At 40.8% G+C, this 16,228-nt stretch overlaps 1 protein-coding gene across 3 annotated transcripts in view; it reads right to left on the bottom strand.

Annotated features, from left to right (window-relative positions):
* Positions 1-1,631: 1,631 nt before the first annotated feature.
* Positions 1,632-16,228, bottom strand: part of STX2 (syntaxin 2) — a 40,674-nt gene continuing 26,077 nt past the window's right edge. For 2 of the 3 annotated variants that reach the window (XM_043902120.1, XM_043902122.1), the window contains exons 5-11: positions 15,284-15,357; positions 14,484-14,592; positions 11,892-11,965; positions 11,636-11,773; positions 8,885-8,995; positions 6,903-7,026; positions 1,632-3,816 (exon numbers count right to left, since the gene is read on the bottom strand). In XM_043902120.1, coding sequence (XP_043758055.1) covers positions 6,946-7,026; positions 8,885-8,995; positions 11,636-11,773; positions 11,892-11,965; positions 14,484-14,592; positions 15,284-15,357 — 587 coding nt within the window. In that variant the 3' untranslated portion in view covers positions 1,632-3,816; positions 6,903-6,945. The remainder of the gene's footprint in view (positions 3,817-6,902; positions 7,027-8,884; positions 8,996-11,635; positions 11,774-11,891; positions 11,966-14,483; positions 14,593-15,283; positions 15,358-16,228) is intronic. The other variant, XM_043902121.1, reaches the window with a different exon arrangement.

Genomic DNA, 16,228 nt, shown 5'->3' on the forward strand with positions numbered 1-16,228 from the left:
CTCTGGAAACACAGGCACATCTTCACCCCGGCTGCGGCGAGGACATGGGACGCCTCTACAGAGCTCCTGATGCACTGAAACCCCAAAATGTGCTGTCTCATCCACACCGAACACTGGATCCTGTCTTAACAAAGGCGGGAACCAGGGTTGGATGAGGTCAAGACTGTGTCCTGTATCCTGTGCATACCGTGTCGGTTTCACACTTTAAAACCAAGCAAAGCCCCAGGCTTTGCTCAGCTGCCCTCCAGAGGCTGGTTCTGGACTTGTTTCCCTCTGGAGTCGATTCTTCTCACTGATGCTCTCCTTCGTGTAGGGGAGGGGGAGGAGGGGGAGGTGGGTGGCGGGGTGTGTTGCTGTGTTCACTGAAACAGTAACCTAGAAAGGGGGGGGCGGGGGGGCACATGGCTGGGGAGGCCTCAGCTATCACAGGGGGTCCTTGCCAAGCACACGAGTCATAGCCATGAGAAGATACGGACTGACTCCTGGCCTTCCCCACTACCCTTACCCAGGCCCCCCTGACCTCCTTGGAGCCCCTGAACCAGGCCCCAACCCACAACCAGGACCACCAAATCCCTGGGCAACCCTGACCCCTGAGCCCCCCAGGGTCTCTCCTGTGACCCAGGCTCTTCCAACCCAAGCCCCCTGACCTGGGGGACCCACCATTTAAACTCATGAAAGGATGTGAGCTTAGATTTATTGAAGAAATTAACAAAAACCATTGGAAGAGGTCCTGGAAAGGACGTGACTGCTCACTGACCCACAGGTGGCCTCTGGGCATTGGAGGCCTGGCAACCCAGCCCTGTTCTTCAATGTCTGCTCTGCCCGCACCCCAGCACCCCAATGTCCACTGTGGGGACCGTTTCAAGGACGCCCCTCAACAGAGCAGGTGTGGAGACCTTGGAGCAGCGTGGGTGTCTGAACCTCAGGAAGACCTCTCTCTCCACTCGAAGGTGCAGCGGGCAGGTGGGTGGTGATCGTGCCCCACAGCACCCCAGACAAACCTCCGAGGGAAGTTGGGGGGCTGCCTCCTCCTCGGCCTCCCTAGCCCTTGGGAACCTTTCCAGCTGGGAAACTCCCCAGGGTGTGAACCTAAAAAACTCAGGCGATAAACTTCATAGTCTTTAAAAAATATAAACCAAGGGACTAAATTACTGAGTGTGCATGTCAAGACTGCAGCTTGAAAGGAAAGTCACTGGGGAAGAAACAGAGGAAAAGGAGGCTAGAGGTAACACACGAGTGGGGGTGGGGGGGGTGTCCAGCCTTCATGAACTGATGTTCTCCAGAACTAGCTCATTTTTCTTTCGTTTACATGCCAGATTTTGAACACCACTTTTCAACATGATTAGAATTCAGTAAGGATTACGGATTAGGGAAATTCCAGTTAATAAGAAAGTGGAGGGGAGTGCCCTGTTGATAACTGTCGATGCGAACATGTCAAATTGGCAGAAGCATGCAAAGCCAAATTCCCTAAATTAGCATTTGTTGTCAACAGCAAGAACCGAGGTGGGTTTCTTAATACCTGACAGCCAAACCACAGAAGTTGATAACAACAAATAATCAAAAACTTACCAAAAACACCTAAAATTATTAACTTACATTGTATCATTACACATAATAACAGCCCCAGGTAATATTCTTGTAACAATTTATTTGTGGATATGCAATAAAATATCTCCCCCCAAATCCTTCTAGAAATGAACAAGGCAGAAAGTAAAATATTTCTTTTTTGGGTTCTTTTGAGGTTTTTTTTTTTTTTAATGTAAACATGAAATTTCAAGAAATGATTTAAAAAGTAGCAAGTGAACCTGTATATGTATTTTTAAAAATCCAATGTCAAATAAGTACATGAGGCTTAGACATACAAAATGGGTTACCTGGTAAATGACTTACACATCTTAAGGAGAAATCAAAAAGCAGTTCTTTAACTTCAACTATAAAACACAGATTCAGTAAGTGTTTCAAATCCAGGAAGAATGTCTTAAAATGATACAGTAAGAATTGCTATGAGGAGTGGGGGCTAGAAAGACTTCACTTGAAGCGACAGTGGGACACATGGGGAGCATGAAGTGTCTCTACACGTGCACATAATCATACGGTCGACAGATGTACAAAAGTTACACTAACACAAGCATGATCTCTGGATAATTAAATCCTTTAGCACAAGTCATACCATCAACATAAGCACCAACCAGGGAGTCCATCCCATATATGTTTAAGAAGCATATATGTTGGAGCCAGAAGATTCCTATAGGAATCCTGACTACACAGTGATGACCAGCAAGAAAATAAAATGCACACATATAGACTTGATTCTGAGTTAAGCAGTCAGATGTATAAAGCATGAATGCATGGAATTCGTAACTGTATTCAAGAGGGAGCACAGCTTCTAAACGGTTCTGTAACTCACACTTACAGCTTGCAGTCAGGCGTGTCTGTGTATTAGTTTTCAAGCCAGACAATGTCAAGTTACAGTCACGAGCTTACACAATCACATACAGAAGTAACGAGAGATAACTATATTTTGAATATCCTTCACATATTCATTTAAAGTTTTGACTACTTGCTATCATATAGATGCCCATTGGCTAATAAGATTTTGTACATTTTACAGTCTAAATATAAAGCATATTCTAATTTTAAAAAATTAAGAAGTAATACAAATGTTAATTATGGATTCCTGTAAACTTTGAGAATTAACTTTTAAAGTTCAGCAGAATAGTAGATACGTAACAAGAACATTCAGGTGATCTGTACAACAGTTTAAAAGAGTGACTTAATGTCTGGGAATAATCCCCTTTAGTTTAAAATTTGATTTTATCACCATCTTAAATTCAGACTTTATTAGTGTGAACAGGGAAACACAAACATTCTTTTGTAATGAATGAAAGCAGAGACCATTGTCTTTACAGTGCAGTAACTAATTTATTATCTCGGGTAATTGAACAGGTAGAAAGGAAGCTGAGTACGATAATCGAGCTTTTCCTGGAGGGTATTGGGTAGATTTGAACCTTATAAATCAATACAGAAGGAACTAGAAAGGCTTTTTGGGGTACTTTGCAACCAATGTTTTCTATGCCGATGGCAAACTTTGTAAACAACTGTGCAAAGATGGCTCTAATGTCATGAAGTTTTTTTCCTATTTCTTTTAAAAGGCAATAGTTAAGATATAAAATTGGAGTAAATGAAGATGTTAATATATTAAACAATTAATTTATAAACATTTAAACTTATAGATATCTTACAAAACAGCTCTGTGATAATAAAAATAATTTTTGCAAACATAAACAAACATGAGTGAAACATAGTACAAAAACATCTCATAGTGAGCGTGTTAGCTGGGAGAGGGAGGAAAGTCTTAGACCTGAAATCTAACAGCTTCATAACATAAGATATTCCTAATTCTACTTCACATACATATTTTTAACACTGAAATATAAAAAAAATTGAAAATTTCAATAATTCCTTATTTTAAGGCCATTGAAACAAGTCTCACATTGTTAAATGTTTGTGCTGTGTTATTTAGAGTCCAAGGATGTCTGGGTTAACGCATCACATCCATTCTGTTTTTTCCACCGAACAATACATTCTGTTGTGTTCTCTCCTTGAATTCACTAATAAAATATCAGAACTCAATGCCACATGTCACAATGTCTAGGATTCATTCATGAAATGGGAGGATGCTTATTTGCTGCAGATGTGGTCTGACTCCAAGGACAAATGGCTCTTGGGATACAGTTGCTATGACAATGTTGCTGCTAGGATAATTCCAAGGATCACAAGCAAAATAACTACACAGATAATAATGAACATCATTTTCTGCAAGATAAAGAAAAACATTTATTAATTTGCAAGATAGCAAAGGAAAGAAATCACTAATGTCATTTCCTAACAAAATTCTCTTGGAATTTGAGATGGTTTAAAATCCATCATCAAGAAAGAGCCCCTACAGGTCATAGGAAAGGGAGGAGTGGGGAAGGGATGTTCCAGAGGCAAAGCATGAATTACAGACACATATACATTAAATTAAATTAATTTAGTAATTTAAAATACATACTATTAAAACAATAACCAGTGACTCCTGGAGGTAAACACAATGTCTACTTGGCACTATGTGGGTTCTTGACGAACACTCTCTATCGATCACAGTAAAATCCCAACTATTGTTTCTTGGATGCGTTATACATCTTCCTATAACTTTAAATGGATTTATTTCTCATTTGCTGAAAAAAAAATCTTATTTATCCTTTTTTTTTTACATTGAGGTAAGATGCATGTAAAAAATCAACACACCATTAACTCAGTCTTCTATCGCATCCTCAGCCCAGAGGAAGGCAATGCAACATTTAACTTTTTGCTTCCAATTAACAAGCATCCTTGCACAGCTGAAAAGCTAAACATTCTCTGGCTTGAGAAATCTAGTCTCTCTAGGAATACCATCTATGGGAGAAGGTGAGGAATTCACAAAGATGAAAGGCATATCACACTGTCTGACCTCGAGTTCTCTTGGTAAACAGCAGAGATGCATCATTTTAAATTACGGTTACCAAACACATGGCACACTTTCACCTGAGAAATCACAGCTGCTGAAACTAGTCAGTGCTGAGAACGCCATCAATCACTGCATGAGTTATGAAGACAAGCATGGCCAGGCCCCTCAGGAAACTCTCCTGTCAATTACTCAGAACCTAGGGACCACTGCCTGCAGGACATCACACCCTCGCATTTCATGTCACTTATTAATATATGCACATTTCCTGGAAAGCCGAGGCCTTGGTCCTAACCATACTGACATCTCTTTGTGTGTCTCCCTGCGAGCCTCTCTCAGCATCTTTCCAGACACACCTTTTTCCTCTGGTCCATCACTCCTTCCTTCCCAGCAGCACCACCCTTCAGCTCCAGAACCTGCTCCATATGCCCCTGTTAACCTCAGCCACCAGGCGGCTCTGCATCTCGCTGCCATCCAGGCGTCTGCCAGGTCTCTGGGTACCATGCATGGGTGTGTGCCTGCACATCTGGCTTTTGGAAATGCCTCCTGAATCCCACACCATGGCTGGGTTCCTGCACCCTCAATACCACAGATGGAACGACCATTCTCGTCCAACATCCTGCTCACAGCTCCAGTCAAATGCCTGGACTTCTCCTTGGTGGCCCATGCACACCCCGAGTCAAGCTGCCACCTACTACACCTAGATCACAGCCACGTGCCCTCTCAGCCATGTCCTCAGTTAGAAAGCCGGGCATCCGGCCCTTGCTGCACAGTTACAGGGACCAGGATTCCCTCCACACAGTGCCCACAGGCCCAGAGAAGGCTGTGCTGAACCACTTGCTGAAAGAATAAATTAGTTGTTCAAAAGTATAATTAAAGACACCAACCACTGCATTTATATTAAAAAAAAATTGTTGGTATGCACTCTGATGTGTTTTGTGTTCACATGTGCTTAAAGGCATGAAGATACAGCAGCCCCCCAGGACCAGGGCATAGAGCAAGCCTGGGGCTCCCCCACAACCATGCTGGGAGGAGCCTGCCCTCATTCAACAGCATCTTCACAGCATTTGATCTCAAATTATGTTTATCTTTAGCAGAAATCCAACTAACCATATAACGGCCACTAGGAAAAGCTAAGAAAATGCAGAGTTTATACACAGTTCATAAAGAATTCTAAAAATAGTTTTTAAAGACATTATTATTAGTGAAGGAAAATCACATGTATCATTAGTTCAGCAGAGGCAACAGGAAAGCATAGAGAGACACATAAACGTCCTGCCTGATGAAGAGAGTGCTCAGAGCTCCTTCCGCCTCCTGAAAAAAATGGCTCGCTAGCAAACTCAACATCCTGGAGCTTCCGAGTGCAAGCCCATGCTTCCGTGAATGTCAGGATCCTCACCTGCTAACTGCGTGCTCAGCGCACAGATCCTCACACTAAGAAACACCTCTTCTTTAATAAAGTGCCAAGTGTTTATCAAGCCAGCAGCTGCTTTCATAATAAAATAACTAATTCATCAAGGACTACTTGTCACAATCTAGATACAATTTTAATTCCAATGATTATGCCAAACAAACATTTTAAAATAAATAACTAGTATGTCCAAATTTGAGACACCAGGAAGCATGCTAGCTTGAGAGGTGAAAGGATGATTCCAAATGCATAAAAAGAGACGAAAAGCACAAAATCTACCAAAGTTTGGTGAAAGGTGACCCTCATAGTGAATAGAAATAAAGGTGCTCTAAATAAATAATATCTTTTGAGTATCTTTTGTATTCCAAACCCTTTAAATTAAGAATTAACAGGCATGCTATTCAGTACAAGTTTTCATTTTAATGTGGACACATTTAAAACAAACTCGATGATGCCAGTGGAAATAAGTGAGACGAAGTCTCTTGGTTCCACTGAGTATTCTTCACAGCTTTTGTCCCATTCCCTCTAATTTCATAGTAAAATGGTGAGCAAATAAATAGCTCACAAAGCATGTTCGGTTGTTGCACTTATTCTAAGAATTAAAACTTAAGAGACAAATTAAATATTAAATGTTAGTTTTTTCATTGAGAATTAATCCTCATTACTAAGGTTATTCCACTAATGAGGGGCTCCAATAAGGAGGAAACGTCTTTCTGGTCAGAAACAAAAGCCTGAAGAGTCAGGAGCTGCTGCCACCCCTACTATCACATCTAAACAAATCCACGGGTTTCAGAAAACAGCAGGAAGACAACCCTGCTTTAGAAATGGATGGCAACCCAGTCAATGCTTATTCTCAGCACACGATGACTAGAGACCTGAATTCAGAAGTCAGGCAAACACTCCCCTGGCAGGCTTTTGTTACTTTCCAGTATTTCTGAATTGGGCGAGCACCACTATTAGCTAATTGGGCGAGTAAGTAAGCAGATTAGTTGATTAGTTACTTACTGCCGTGCTGGCAGAGACATGCATGCTGCCGTTATCCACATCATCACTTGCCAACTGATAAACCAATAATTAGAGCAATCACAGCCAACAGAACCAGTGACACAGCCACAATTATCCACTTTTTCTGTCAAAGAAAAGCAAGCTGATTATATCATGGTTAATTCCTTATTGCCGTATTAGAAGATACCATTCATTTAAAAATCAAATAATCCATCGGAATGTGTTTTAAAATCTAAACTATGGGACAATGATTAACTGTTCGACAATTTTCAGTTGTCCAAAAGAGGGATTTTTAATTCAATGAGGTCAGACTATTTGGAGATGCACCATTATAGAACTTGAAATATTACCTTTTATCAATGAGAAAGCTGCATGACCACATCCTTCTGATAAATTTCTGATGAACTGAGACATACAGCTGATTTTTTTTTTCATGTATAGACAGCTGTGTGGCTAGGTCAGTGAATTAGGAAATCAGTGATCTGTTTAATAAGCCCTACACTTTTCTTCTTGTTTGTTTCCTGTTGGCAGGTAAGTCCTTCACTTAACTGCCACACCGAATAAAACAGATCATTCCACTGGCATCATCCGGTCTCTCAAGGGCTAACTGGGCTGCCCTGGGAATGGAACCAGGACGCCACGAGAGAAGACGGCCAACATCTCGAGGACCACACACCCAATAGCAGGGTGAGAGATGAACAAGCTGTGGCTGGTTTCAGATGTCAGGCCTTGAGTTGGAGAAGTTGTGATGAATTTCGAAATGAGCCTCAGGTTCTGACCAGTGGCCACTCCAGGTAAAGCACTGACCCAGCCACCTGTTAGAGCGAGGCCATCTCTGCCGGATCAGGATGAGATGAGAACGTCTCATGGAAATGTTCACTGGTCTGACCTGCTGTTCAGGTCACGGAGAAAGGATGGGACCTGTCCTTTTTTAGTGACTGCTTTAAAGTGTTAAGTCCATTTTGTGCCTAAACCAGAGTACTTCACACCTGGATCTCACCACCTCACTTTAGTTTAAGGCTCAATATTTCAAAATCTGGTAACACAGAATAATGTAAGAAACCATGTCTTACATCTCAAAGATAATTAATATACAGATATTCCCAAGAGAAAGCAGGGTGAGATGCTTTGCAGGCTGACACGAAAGCCCTGATGTGCCTCATATTTGAGAACATCTATGGACCACTGTCACGGGTGAATCTGACTCTTCATTTTTCCTGAACATTCTGAAACTCCCTCTTTACAAGGCCTTGGTGACACTGCATGGAAATCTCCCCTGACAGGCACTGAGAAAGGCATCTAGCAGCAGGAGGGAGGGTGACAAGCACTGAAAGCAGGGGTTTGGTGCCTTGGATTGCTCTTCTCTACACTGGGGAGAAAGAAACCAAGATGTGATGGGCGAGGTCACACAAGGAGATACAGTTTTCCCGTCCCTGAATCAGAACTGAGTTGTAGTTTTGCTGTTTCCTTAGAAAGCTTTCACTATGAAGATATTAAAACTCCTTTACAAAGCTTCATTGTGAGTGCTACATAACATCTGAGGTCCATGGTCTCAAGCAATTCTCTTTCCTCCAATCCAAAGGATTAGCAAATAACCTAGCAAATAAAGTGTTCACTGCATAAAGTGTGTAACCAATGATTTTTAGGAGAATTTCCAGTCCCATGAGTTTTATATGTCCCTCCAAATAATGACCCAAGAAACAGAGAACTCTGGAATTGAAAAACATTCAACCGAGGAAAGGGAGGTGGGGCCAACTTTGGCAACCCTAGTAAGGGTTATCATTACTTAGAACTGACAGGGTTCACTGTCAACATAACTTCAAACATTTCAGCAAAAAGAATTACTTCAGTTTTCAAATGCAAAATTAATATAAGAAGTGTTTATTTCCTGAAATACATTTAAGAAGGCTTGCATCACTGTATGACCATGTGAAACCAAATCGAGAGGAAAATGTATTTTCATTCTGAAAGACCAAACTCACCCTTCTTGCTTTGCTTTGATATTTAATAGCTTTCTTCGTTTCTTCTTTAGCATGTTCTACATAGTCTGCGGCATTCATAACATTTTTTTCTATGTTGTTGATCATTTCACCCTTAAAATGAAAAGTTTCAAACTTAGAGGACACTTTCAAATGACTTAACTGTGCCCCTTAAAACAGTCAGAGAGCAGGAGTAAAGTTTCCACAGGAACGTAATGTGCATGGAATGGACAATGAAATATTTTTCACATTTACAAAAAGATGAGACCATTATAAATGTGCCAACATGGAAAGTAATCAAAATCCAACTTACACTGTAAAAAGAACTAAAAGGGATGGGCAACAATGCTGACAATTAAAGGCATATCAAGTAGGCTTTGAGATATGCTTTAATATAGGAACATTTTTAAAATGGGCACAGTCAATGAGAGGCAGCTGGCTTTAGGCTAAGCTAACATTTACTATTATGCACATATGACTTACAAAGAATGACTTCTTTTCTAATGGGTAGACAGTATTTGTCATTTCTTTAAAATACCAGTAAACTAGGAATAGTTTATGTCTCCCATTAAATTGACTAGATTAATGAGCAAAAAAATGTAAAGTGAGGTGAACACAGTGAGGCGTCAGGGGAGCAGAGCACATTACCTGGTTTTCTGTCCACCAGCAGACATATAATCTGCAGCAGTGAATAGTAAAGCATTGGAGAGTGACGCAGAGTCAACTTACTCATTCACGCATTTCAACACACTAGTCAGTTTTGACTAAACGTTATTTTGAATTAGATGAGTCAATACAATGCAATACTAACAGACTTCTGAAAGGAAACAATGCAACGAAGCTAAGAAGAAGACATTGATATATCAATTTTTCTAGTAGAGATTAACACATCTGGCACAGAACAATCCTAACTAAAAGTCCAAGGTACTCTAAAATCTTTAGTAATGACAAAAGTCCTCAGATTGGTCTAATTGTCTCCCTGGTTTCCCTTCTGAAAACAAAGCTGGCAGCAGCCAGACTCCCAGTTCTCCCTTTTGGCACTGTGAGTGGCAGTGGCGCCCCCAAGTCAGAAAGGAGTGAACCTGCCCCATCCCCACCCCATCTGCAAATTCATAGCACCTCAGCTCCGCACACGTTTTTATGGCAAAGTTCCTCAAGCTAAATCTTCAAAAGGTTGGTGGCGATATGGAGGATGAATCTGGTACCCAGATGGACTTCCCAGTGCTCCTTATATAACCCAGGAACCCGGCCAACAGGCCCATCAGAGGACCGTTCCTGCCACAACAGATCCTGATTCCAGCCTCCGTGGGAGGGAGGACATGCCGTGATGTGAATCCTAAGATGCTCAGGTATGAAGGCTTTGCCTTCACAGGGCAGTCAGCTGGACTCAATGGCCCATCGACACATGAGTGACCAAGTGTGAGCCTCACACTTGAAAAGTCTCGAAGGACATTATTCACCATCACAAGAGGAAGGGCAAGCACCCCCACACACCTAACTGGAACTACCAGCTTTATTTTACACTGAATTTTATGTTCTTTTTTTGTGTATGTGTGTGTTCTTTTTTTCTGCTTTTAATTGGAGGAAAACTGCTTGACAAAGTTGCCTTGGTTTCTGCCGCACAACAATGTAATAATCAGTCACAATTTTATATGTGTGTTTCTGTGTGTATCCCCTCCCTCTTGAGTAAATTTCATCTTCTTAAAAAACTGCATTAACTTCCCCAGTCCCTCATAGGGGTCTCCTCATACCTGCCACCTTCTGCTTGTGGTACTGAACACTATAGTAAGTATAAGCTTCTATTTATGTCACAGTCTATCCCCTCTGGTGCTATTCTTTTATATATTTCTCCAAATTATTACTCTAATATCTGCTCCTTGTAGAAAACTTGAAAATATATTTTAGAGGAGAAAACTAACATTCCCATAGTCCCACTGTTGCTATACTGCTTGGCATATCTCTTTCCTTCTGTGAGGACTGTTTCAGGTAGCTGACTTTATGCCACATACACATATATATAGGAGTATAAGGGTGTATGCTGCATATATATTTACATTTATACATAGAGGTGTATATACACATATGAAGTGAAGTGAAAGTGTTAAGTTGCTCAGTTGTGTGTCACTCTTTGCAACCCCATGGACTGCAGCCCACCAGGCTCCTCTGTTCATGGAATTCTCCAGGCAAGAACACTGGAGTGGATAGCCATTCCCTTCTCCAGAAGATCTTCCTGACCCAGGGAGCAAATCTGAGTGGAATTCTCCAGGCAAGAACACTGGAGTGGATAGCCATTCCCTTCTCCAGGAGATCTTCCTGACCCAGGGAGCAAATCTGAGTCTCCTGCATTGCAGGCAGACTGTTTACCATCTGAGCCAACAGGGAAGCCCCATATATATATACACACATACACACATACATATAAGGTTTAATATTGCCCTCTTGTGTCACCTTAAATTCCAGCACATACATTTGGATATTTCATTCAAAATCTTCCATGAACAAAGTTTATGTTGTCTACTTATGGTTGCTTAAGAGCCTATGCTATGGACACACCATATCTTAAATCAGTCCCCTACTGTTGAAGATTTAAGGTGCTTCGAGCATTTGAGCCTTACATGGCAGTAACAGTATAATCAGTTTTTGAATTACAAGACTGGATCCAGAATAATGGCTTTCCCGATAGACTGGAGTCAAATATCAGATTTTACAAACCATAGCTCTCTGTTTCAGAGAAGCAAAGATGCATGTGATTACCTGAGTCTCGACGAACATGGCCATGTCCATGAACATCTCATGTAGCTCACGGATGCTCGTCTCCAGCTTCATGATGTCTTTATGACGGGACTCGATTTCATTGAGAGCCTGTCTAGTAATTTGTGAATCTGATATAATCTTTGAAAAACAAAAACAGAGGAGAAATACTGATGAACTTAAGATCGTTCTAGAGGTTAAAGAAAAAAAAATCTGTATAAATACAAACATGCGGGCCACACAGCCTCCCGGCACTCACATCTGACGTGAAGATGGAGGGATTCCCACTTTCCAGCATCTCTTCCAGCTCATCATCGGTGGTAGTTTTTCCAGCTAAAATATCAACAAGGAAAAACTCCACTCAGTATGCAGCAGTAATTTTAAATTACCTTTGCATCCATAAGTTAGCAGGTAAAATCTGAGTTGCTAACGTTTGAACCAGTGTTTTTCTATCTTTTCCAATATATTTTTTGGCAAGTATTAATGATGACAGAAATTAACATAAGCCCTTAAGAAGTAGGAAGAACAGGAAAATATTCATGAAAAACCTTGTAACTGGAATGACTAATAAAAATCCAAATTTAGTATGGATGAGAAACAACTATAAAAAGGAAATGATAAGATACAAATTTTTGCACGCCAGTCAGGATGGCTGCTATCCAAAAGTCTACAAGCAATAAATGCTGGAAAGGGTGTGGAGAAAAGGGAACCCTCTTACACTGTTGGTGGGAATGCAAACTAGTACAGCCGCTATGGAGAACAGTGTGGAGATTTCTTAAAAAACTGGAAATAGAACTGCCATATGACCCAGCAATCCCACTTCTGGGCATACACACTGAGGAAACCAGATCTGAAAGAGACACGTGCACCCCAATGTTCATCGCAGCACTGTTTATAATAGCCAGGACATGGAAGCAACCTAGATGTCTATCAGCAGATGAATGGATAAGGAAGCTGTGGTACATATACACCATGGAATATTACTCAGCCATTAAAAAGAATTCATTTGAACCAGTCCTAATGAGATGGATGAAGCTGGAGCCCATTATACAGAGTGAAGTAAGCCAGAAAGATAAAGAACATTACAGCATACTAACACATATATATGGAATTTAGAAAGGTGATAACGATAACCCTATATGCAAAACAGAAAAAGAGACACAGAAATACAGAACAGACTTTTGAACTTTGTGGGAGAATGTGAGGGTGGGATATTTCAAAAGAACAGCATGTATACTATCTATGGTGAAACAGATCACCAGCCCAGGTGGGATGCATGAGACAAGTGCTCCGGCCTGGTGCACTGGGAAGACCCAGAGGAATCGGGTGGAGAGGCAGGTGGGAGGGGGGATAGGGATGGGGAATACATGTAAATCCATGGCTGATTCATATCAATGTATGACAAAACCCACTGGAAAAAAAAAAAATAAAAAAAAAAAAAGATACAAATTTTTGGCATATCAGTTTTCCTAAAAGTTTAACTGGCTTATAGGAAAGGAGGGTAAGCTAGACTTAGCATATGTTAACTGGAAATAATAAAGACTGTATAACTAGAATCAGAGGCTCTAATACTTTCTGTATTTTGGTTATTAATATTTTTTCTTGAGTTAAATGTATTAATGCTTCCTATGAACAAGTTCACAGGATTTTGGAAAAACCCAATGGATAATTCCTATTTTCACAATGTGCCACAAAAGACAAAATTAAATGAATAAACATCATAATAATTAAAATATAATTTAATGTGAACATTCACAGCAGTATTATTCATAATTATCAAAAAGTAGAAACCACCCAAAGGTTCATCACCTGATGGATGTATAAACATAATGTTAATATGGCCCATCCACACAAGGGAACGTGATCCAACAATAAAAAGAGATGAAATACTGATGTTTGCTGTAGTAAGGCTGAACCTTGAAAACCCTGTGCCAAGTGAAAGAGGCCAGTCACAAGAAACCATATATTGTATGACTCCATTCATATGGATGCCCAAATAGGCAAATTCATAGACAGAAGAGTAAACTAGTGGGTGCCTGGGGCTCTGGGGAGAGAAACGGGAAGTGCCTGACATTGGGTGCTGAGTTTCCTTTTGGAGGGATTAAAATGGTCTGAAAGCGACTGTGCTAATTTACATACTAAAGACCACTAGACTGTACACTTTGAGTACTGTTCACATGGTATGTCAATTACACGTCAACAAAGTCAAAATGTCACTGAACGAGGTTCCAGTTCACGGCTGCTCCCTTCTCTCCAGGCCCACAGGAGACGCAGAGCAGTCCTGGTGGACACTGCACCCACCCGAGGCTTGTGCTGCAGCTGAGGGACCCTGATCTTTCACAGCGGGGAGGAAGCAAGCCTGCCTGACCTTTGCTCGGCAAGCAAACAGCCTTCTGCCCAGAGGAAAACCTGAGTTCCATCCTCCAAGGCTGCACAGACAAACATCCTAGGAAGAAAGCCTGGCGCAAAAGGGCAGGAAGTGTCTGCTCACCAGACATGCAGAATCATGAGAACCATGCAGACTGTCCCAAGATGGGGCAGGAAGGGGTGCGGACACAAAAATTACATGAGGACGTGACAGCTGGAAGCTTTCCAGATCCAATCAACACTTTACAGGTAACAGTCACCAGAAAGTAATTTAAAGTCCACTCACTCAGAATCTGCTGAAGGATGTAAGTAAGTAACAGGTTGGCTGATTCAATGAATAGGAAGCTACGAAAGGACTTTACGTTTTACAGTACTGATAAAAACAGGGATGAAATTACTTTTTTGATGGTACATACTTTCATGTCAGACCTTAAGGAAAAAAAAAAACACGTTTTTAACAAAAATAACACACTCACTGACTCACTTATTTCCAGCTGACGCTGTATGCGGCCTTTGCTTCGCTCCCGAAATAGAGTCTGTGCTTCGTTATATTCTGTCATGACTTCCACAAACTTTCGAGATAGCACTGAATGCTTTAACATAGAAAAAAAATAGACCAATATATAATGGTCATTTCTTCTACTAAAAGAGAAAGCTTTTCACTTACATATAAAAACATTACATTCTATAAATTCAAACTAATGTGCTTACTCCTTCAAACGGGAAATAAGAATACAGCTTACTGTATACTGTAGAACAGAATCTATGCTAAGAACTTTACATGCATAGGAACTTTGCGTTGTCTTATTTGATTTTCAGTAACCCTCCTGTACTATTAATGTCCCTCATTCTACAGAAGGGGTGAAAACCATCATTACGAGAAGTCAATTAGCGAGTGGTCAGAGGCTGACTGGGGTCAGGCTGGCACTCAAGCAAGGTGTCCCCAGAGTCTGAATCCATAATCATCATTTGTCAAGTAGAGTTAAGTGGGCTAAATTCCACTTTGCTGTACCATCAGACTCTAAAAGATGAGGACTGCATCATGAACACTAAAATGACTCAGATAATTCTCTGCTCTTCAGAAGAGATTTCTGCTGATGGGCTGAAGAGACTTTTTTCCTTCATCATCTAGAAAGGGAATCTATAAATACTGTCTTTATGCAGAAATGCTGTGAGCATTAATGTGACAGTAAGGATGTAATTATTCTGAATTTTAAAGAAGGAAGTAAAAAGACTTCTTAGTCTTCAATATTGCTTCACACTAGAAAAGGCTGATCATCAAACCTGGGTTCTTCGGATACGAAGCTCCACAGAAGTTCGGTTTCCACCCTCATCCTGATCAAAACTCTGTTCAATAGCTAGAAGCAAAGAGGAAGGAGTTACTTTTTAATCTTAACAAAAATGAAAGGTTTTCAAGCCTAAACTCAAACGTATTTTATCTTTCCAACTCCTTATAAATGTGTGGGTTTTGGTAAGCATCAGTTGTTGATAATATCACAAAATAAAACCAGATGTTACAGCTTCACATTTCAAAGTGGATAACCTGAATTTGATCCAGTTTGGAGAACTTAACTGTCCATCCACAGGGAATACAGAGTATAGTGAAAGCTGTTGAGCGACATTAAAGGGGTGAAATCAGTGAAACTCTGCAACAGGCCAACTTCTGATGAACTAATGTCCTGGTTTCTCCAACCAAGAGGGAAACGTGCTGGGAGTGGGGAAAGATGGAAGAACCACCTGACCTGAAAAAAAAGCCTAAGTGACATAACAACCAATCATAGTGTATGGTCCAAACAAGAAAGCCAATTTAAATAAACTGTTGAAGAAAAACTAAAAGATCACTGGGAAAGTGTGAGTTCTGACTAGACAGTTTATAATAAATAATAACAACTAAGGTGACTTAGATATATATATACAAGAGCATTGTAGCTGTATTGGGGGAGGTGATCCTTGTTTTAGAAACACACACTGAAAACTATATGCTGATGAAGCCCTAGATATCTGCCATTGACTGTGAAACCAGCTGGGTGGGGTGGGGGCCACTGAGACCTGCAGGGCTGATAAGTGTGGACCCCGGGTTTGTGGTGGCAACTCCTCCCCCCCATGTATGTCTGAAATTTTCCATAATAAAGGTTCCCTTTGATCATCAGATATGTTCTTGATTTGAATGTTATTTTGCAAAAAATTAAACACACTGTGTCTTTCTGCCACATCAAGAACCACCACCTC

The sequence above is a fragment of the Cervus elaphus genome, chromosome 5, assembly GCF_910594005.1.
Source record: "Cervus elaphus chromosome 5, mCerEla1.1, whole genome shotgun sequence".
Classification (NCBI taxonomy): Eukaryota; Metazoa; Chordata; class Mammalia; order Artiodactyla; family Cervidae; genus Cervus; species Cervus elaphus.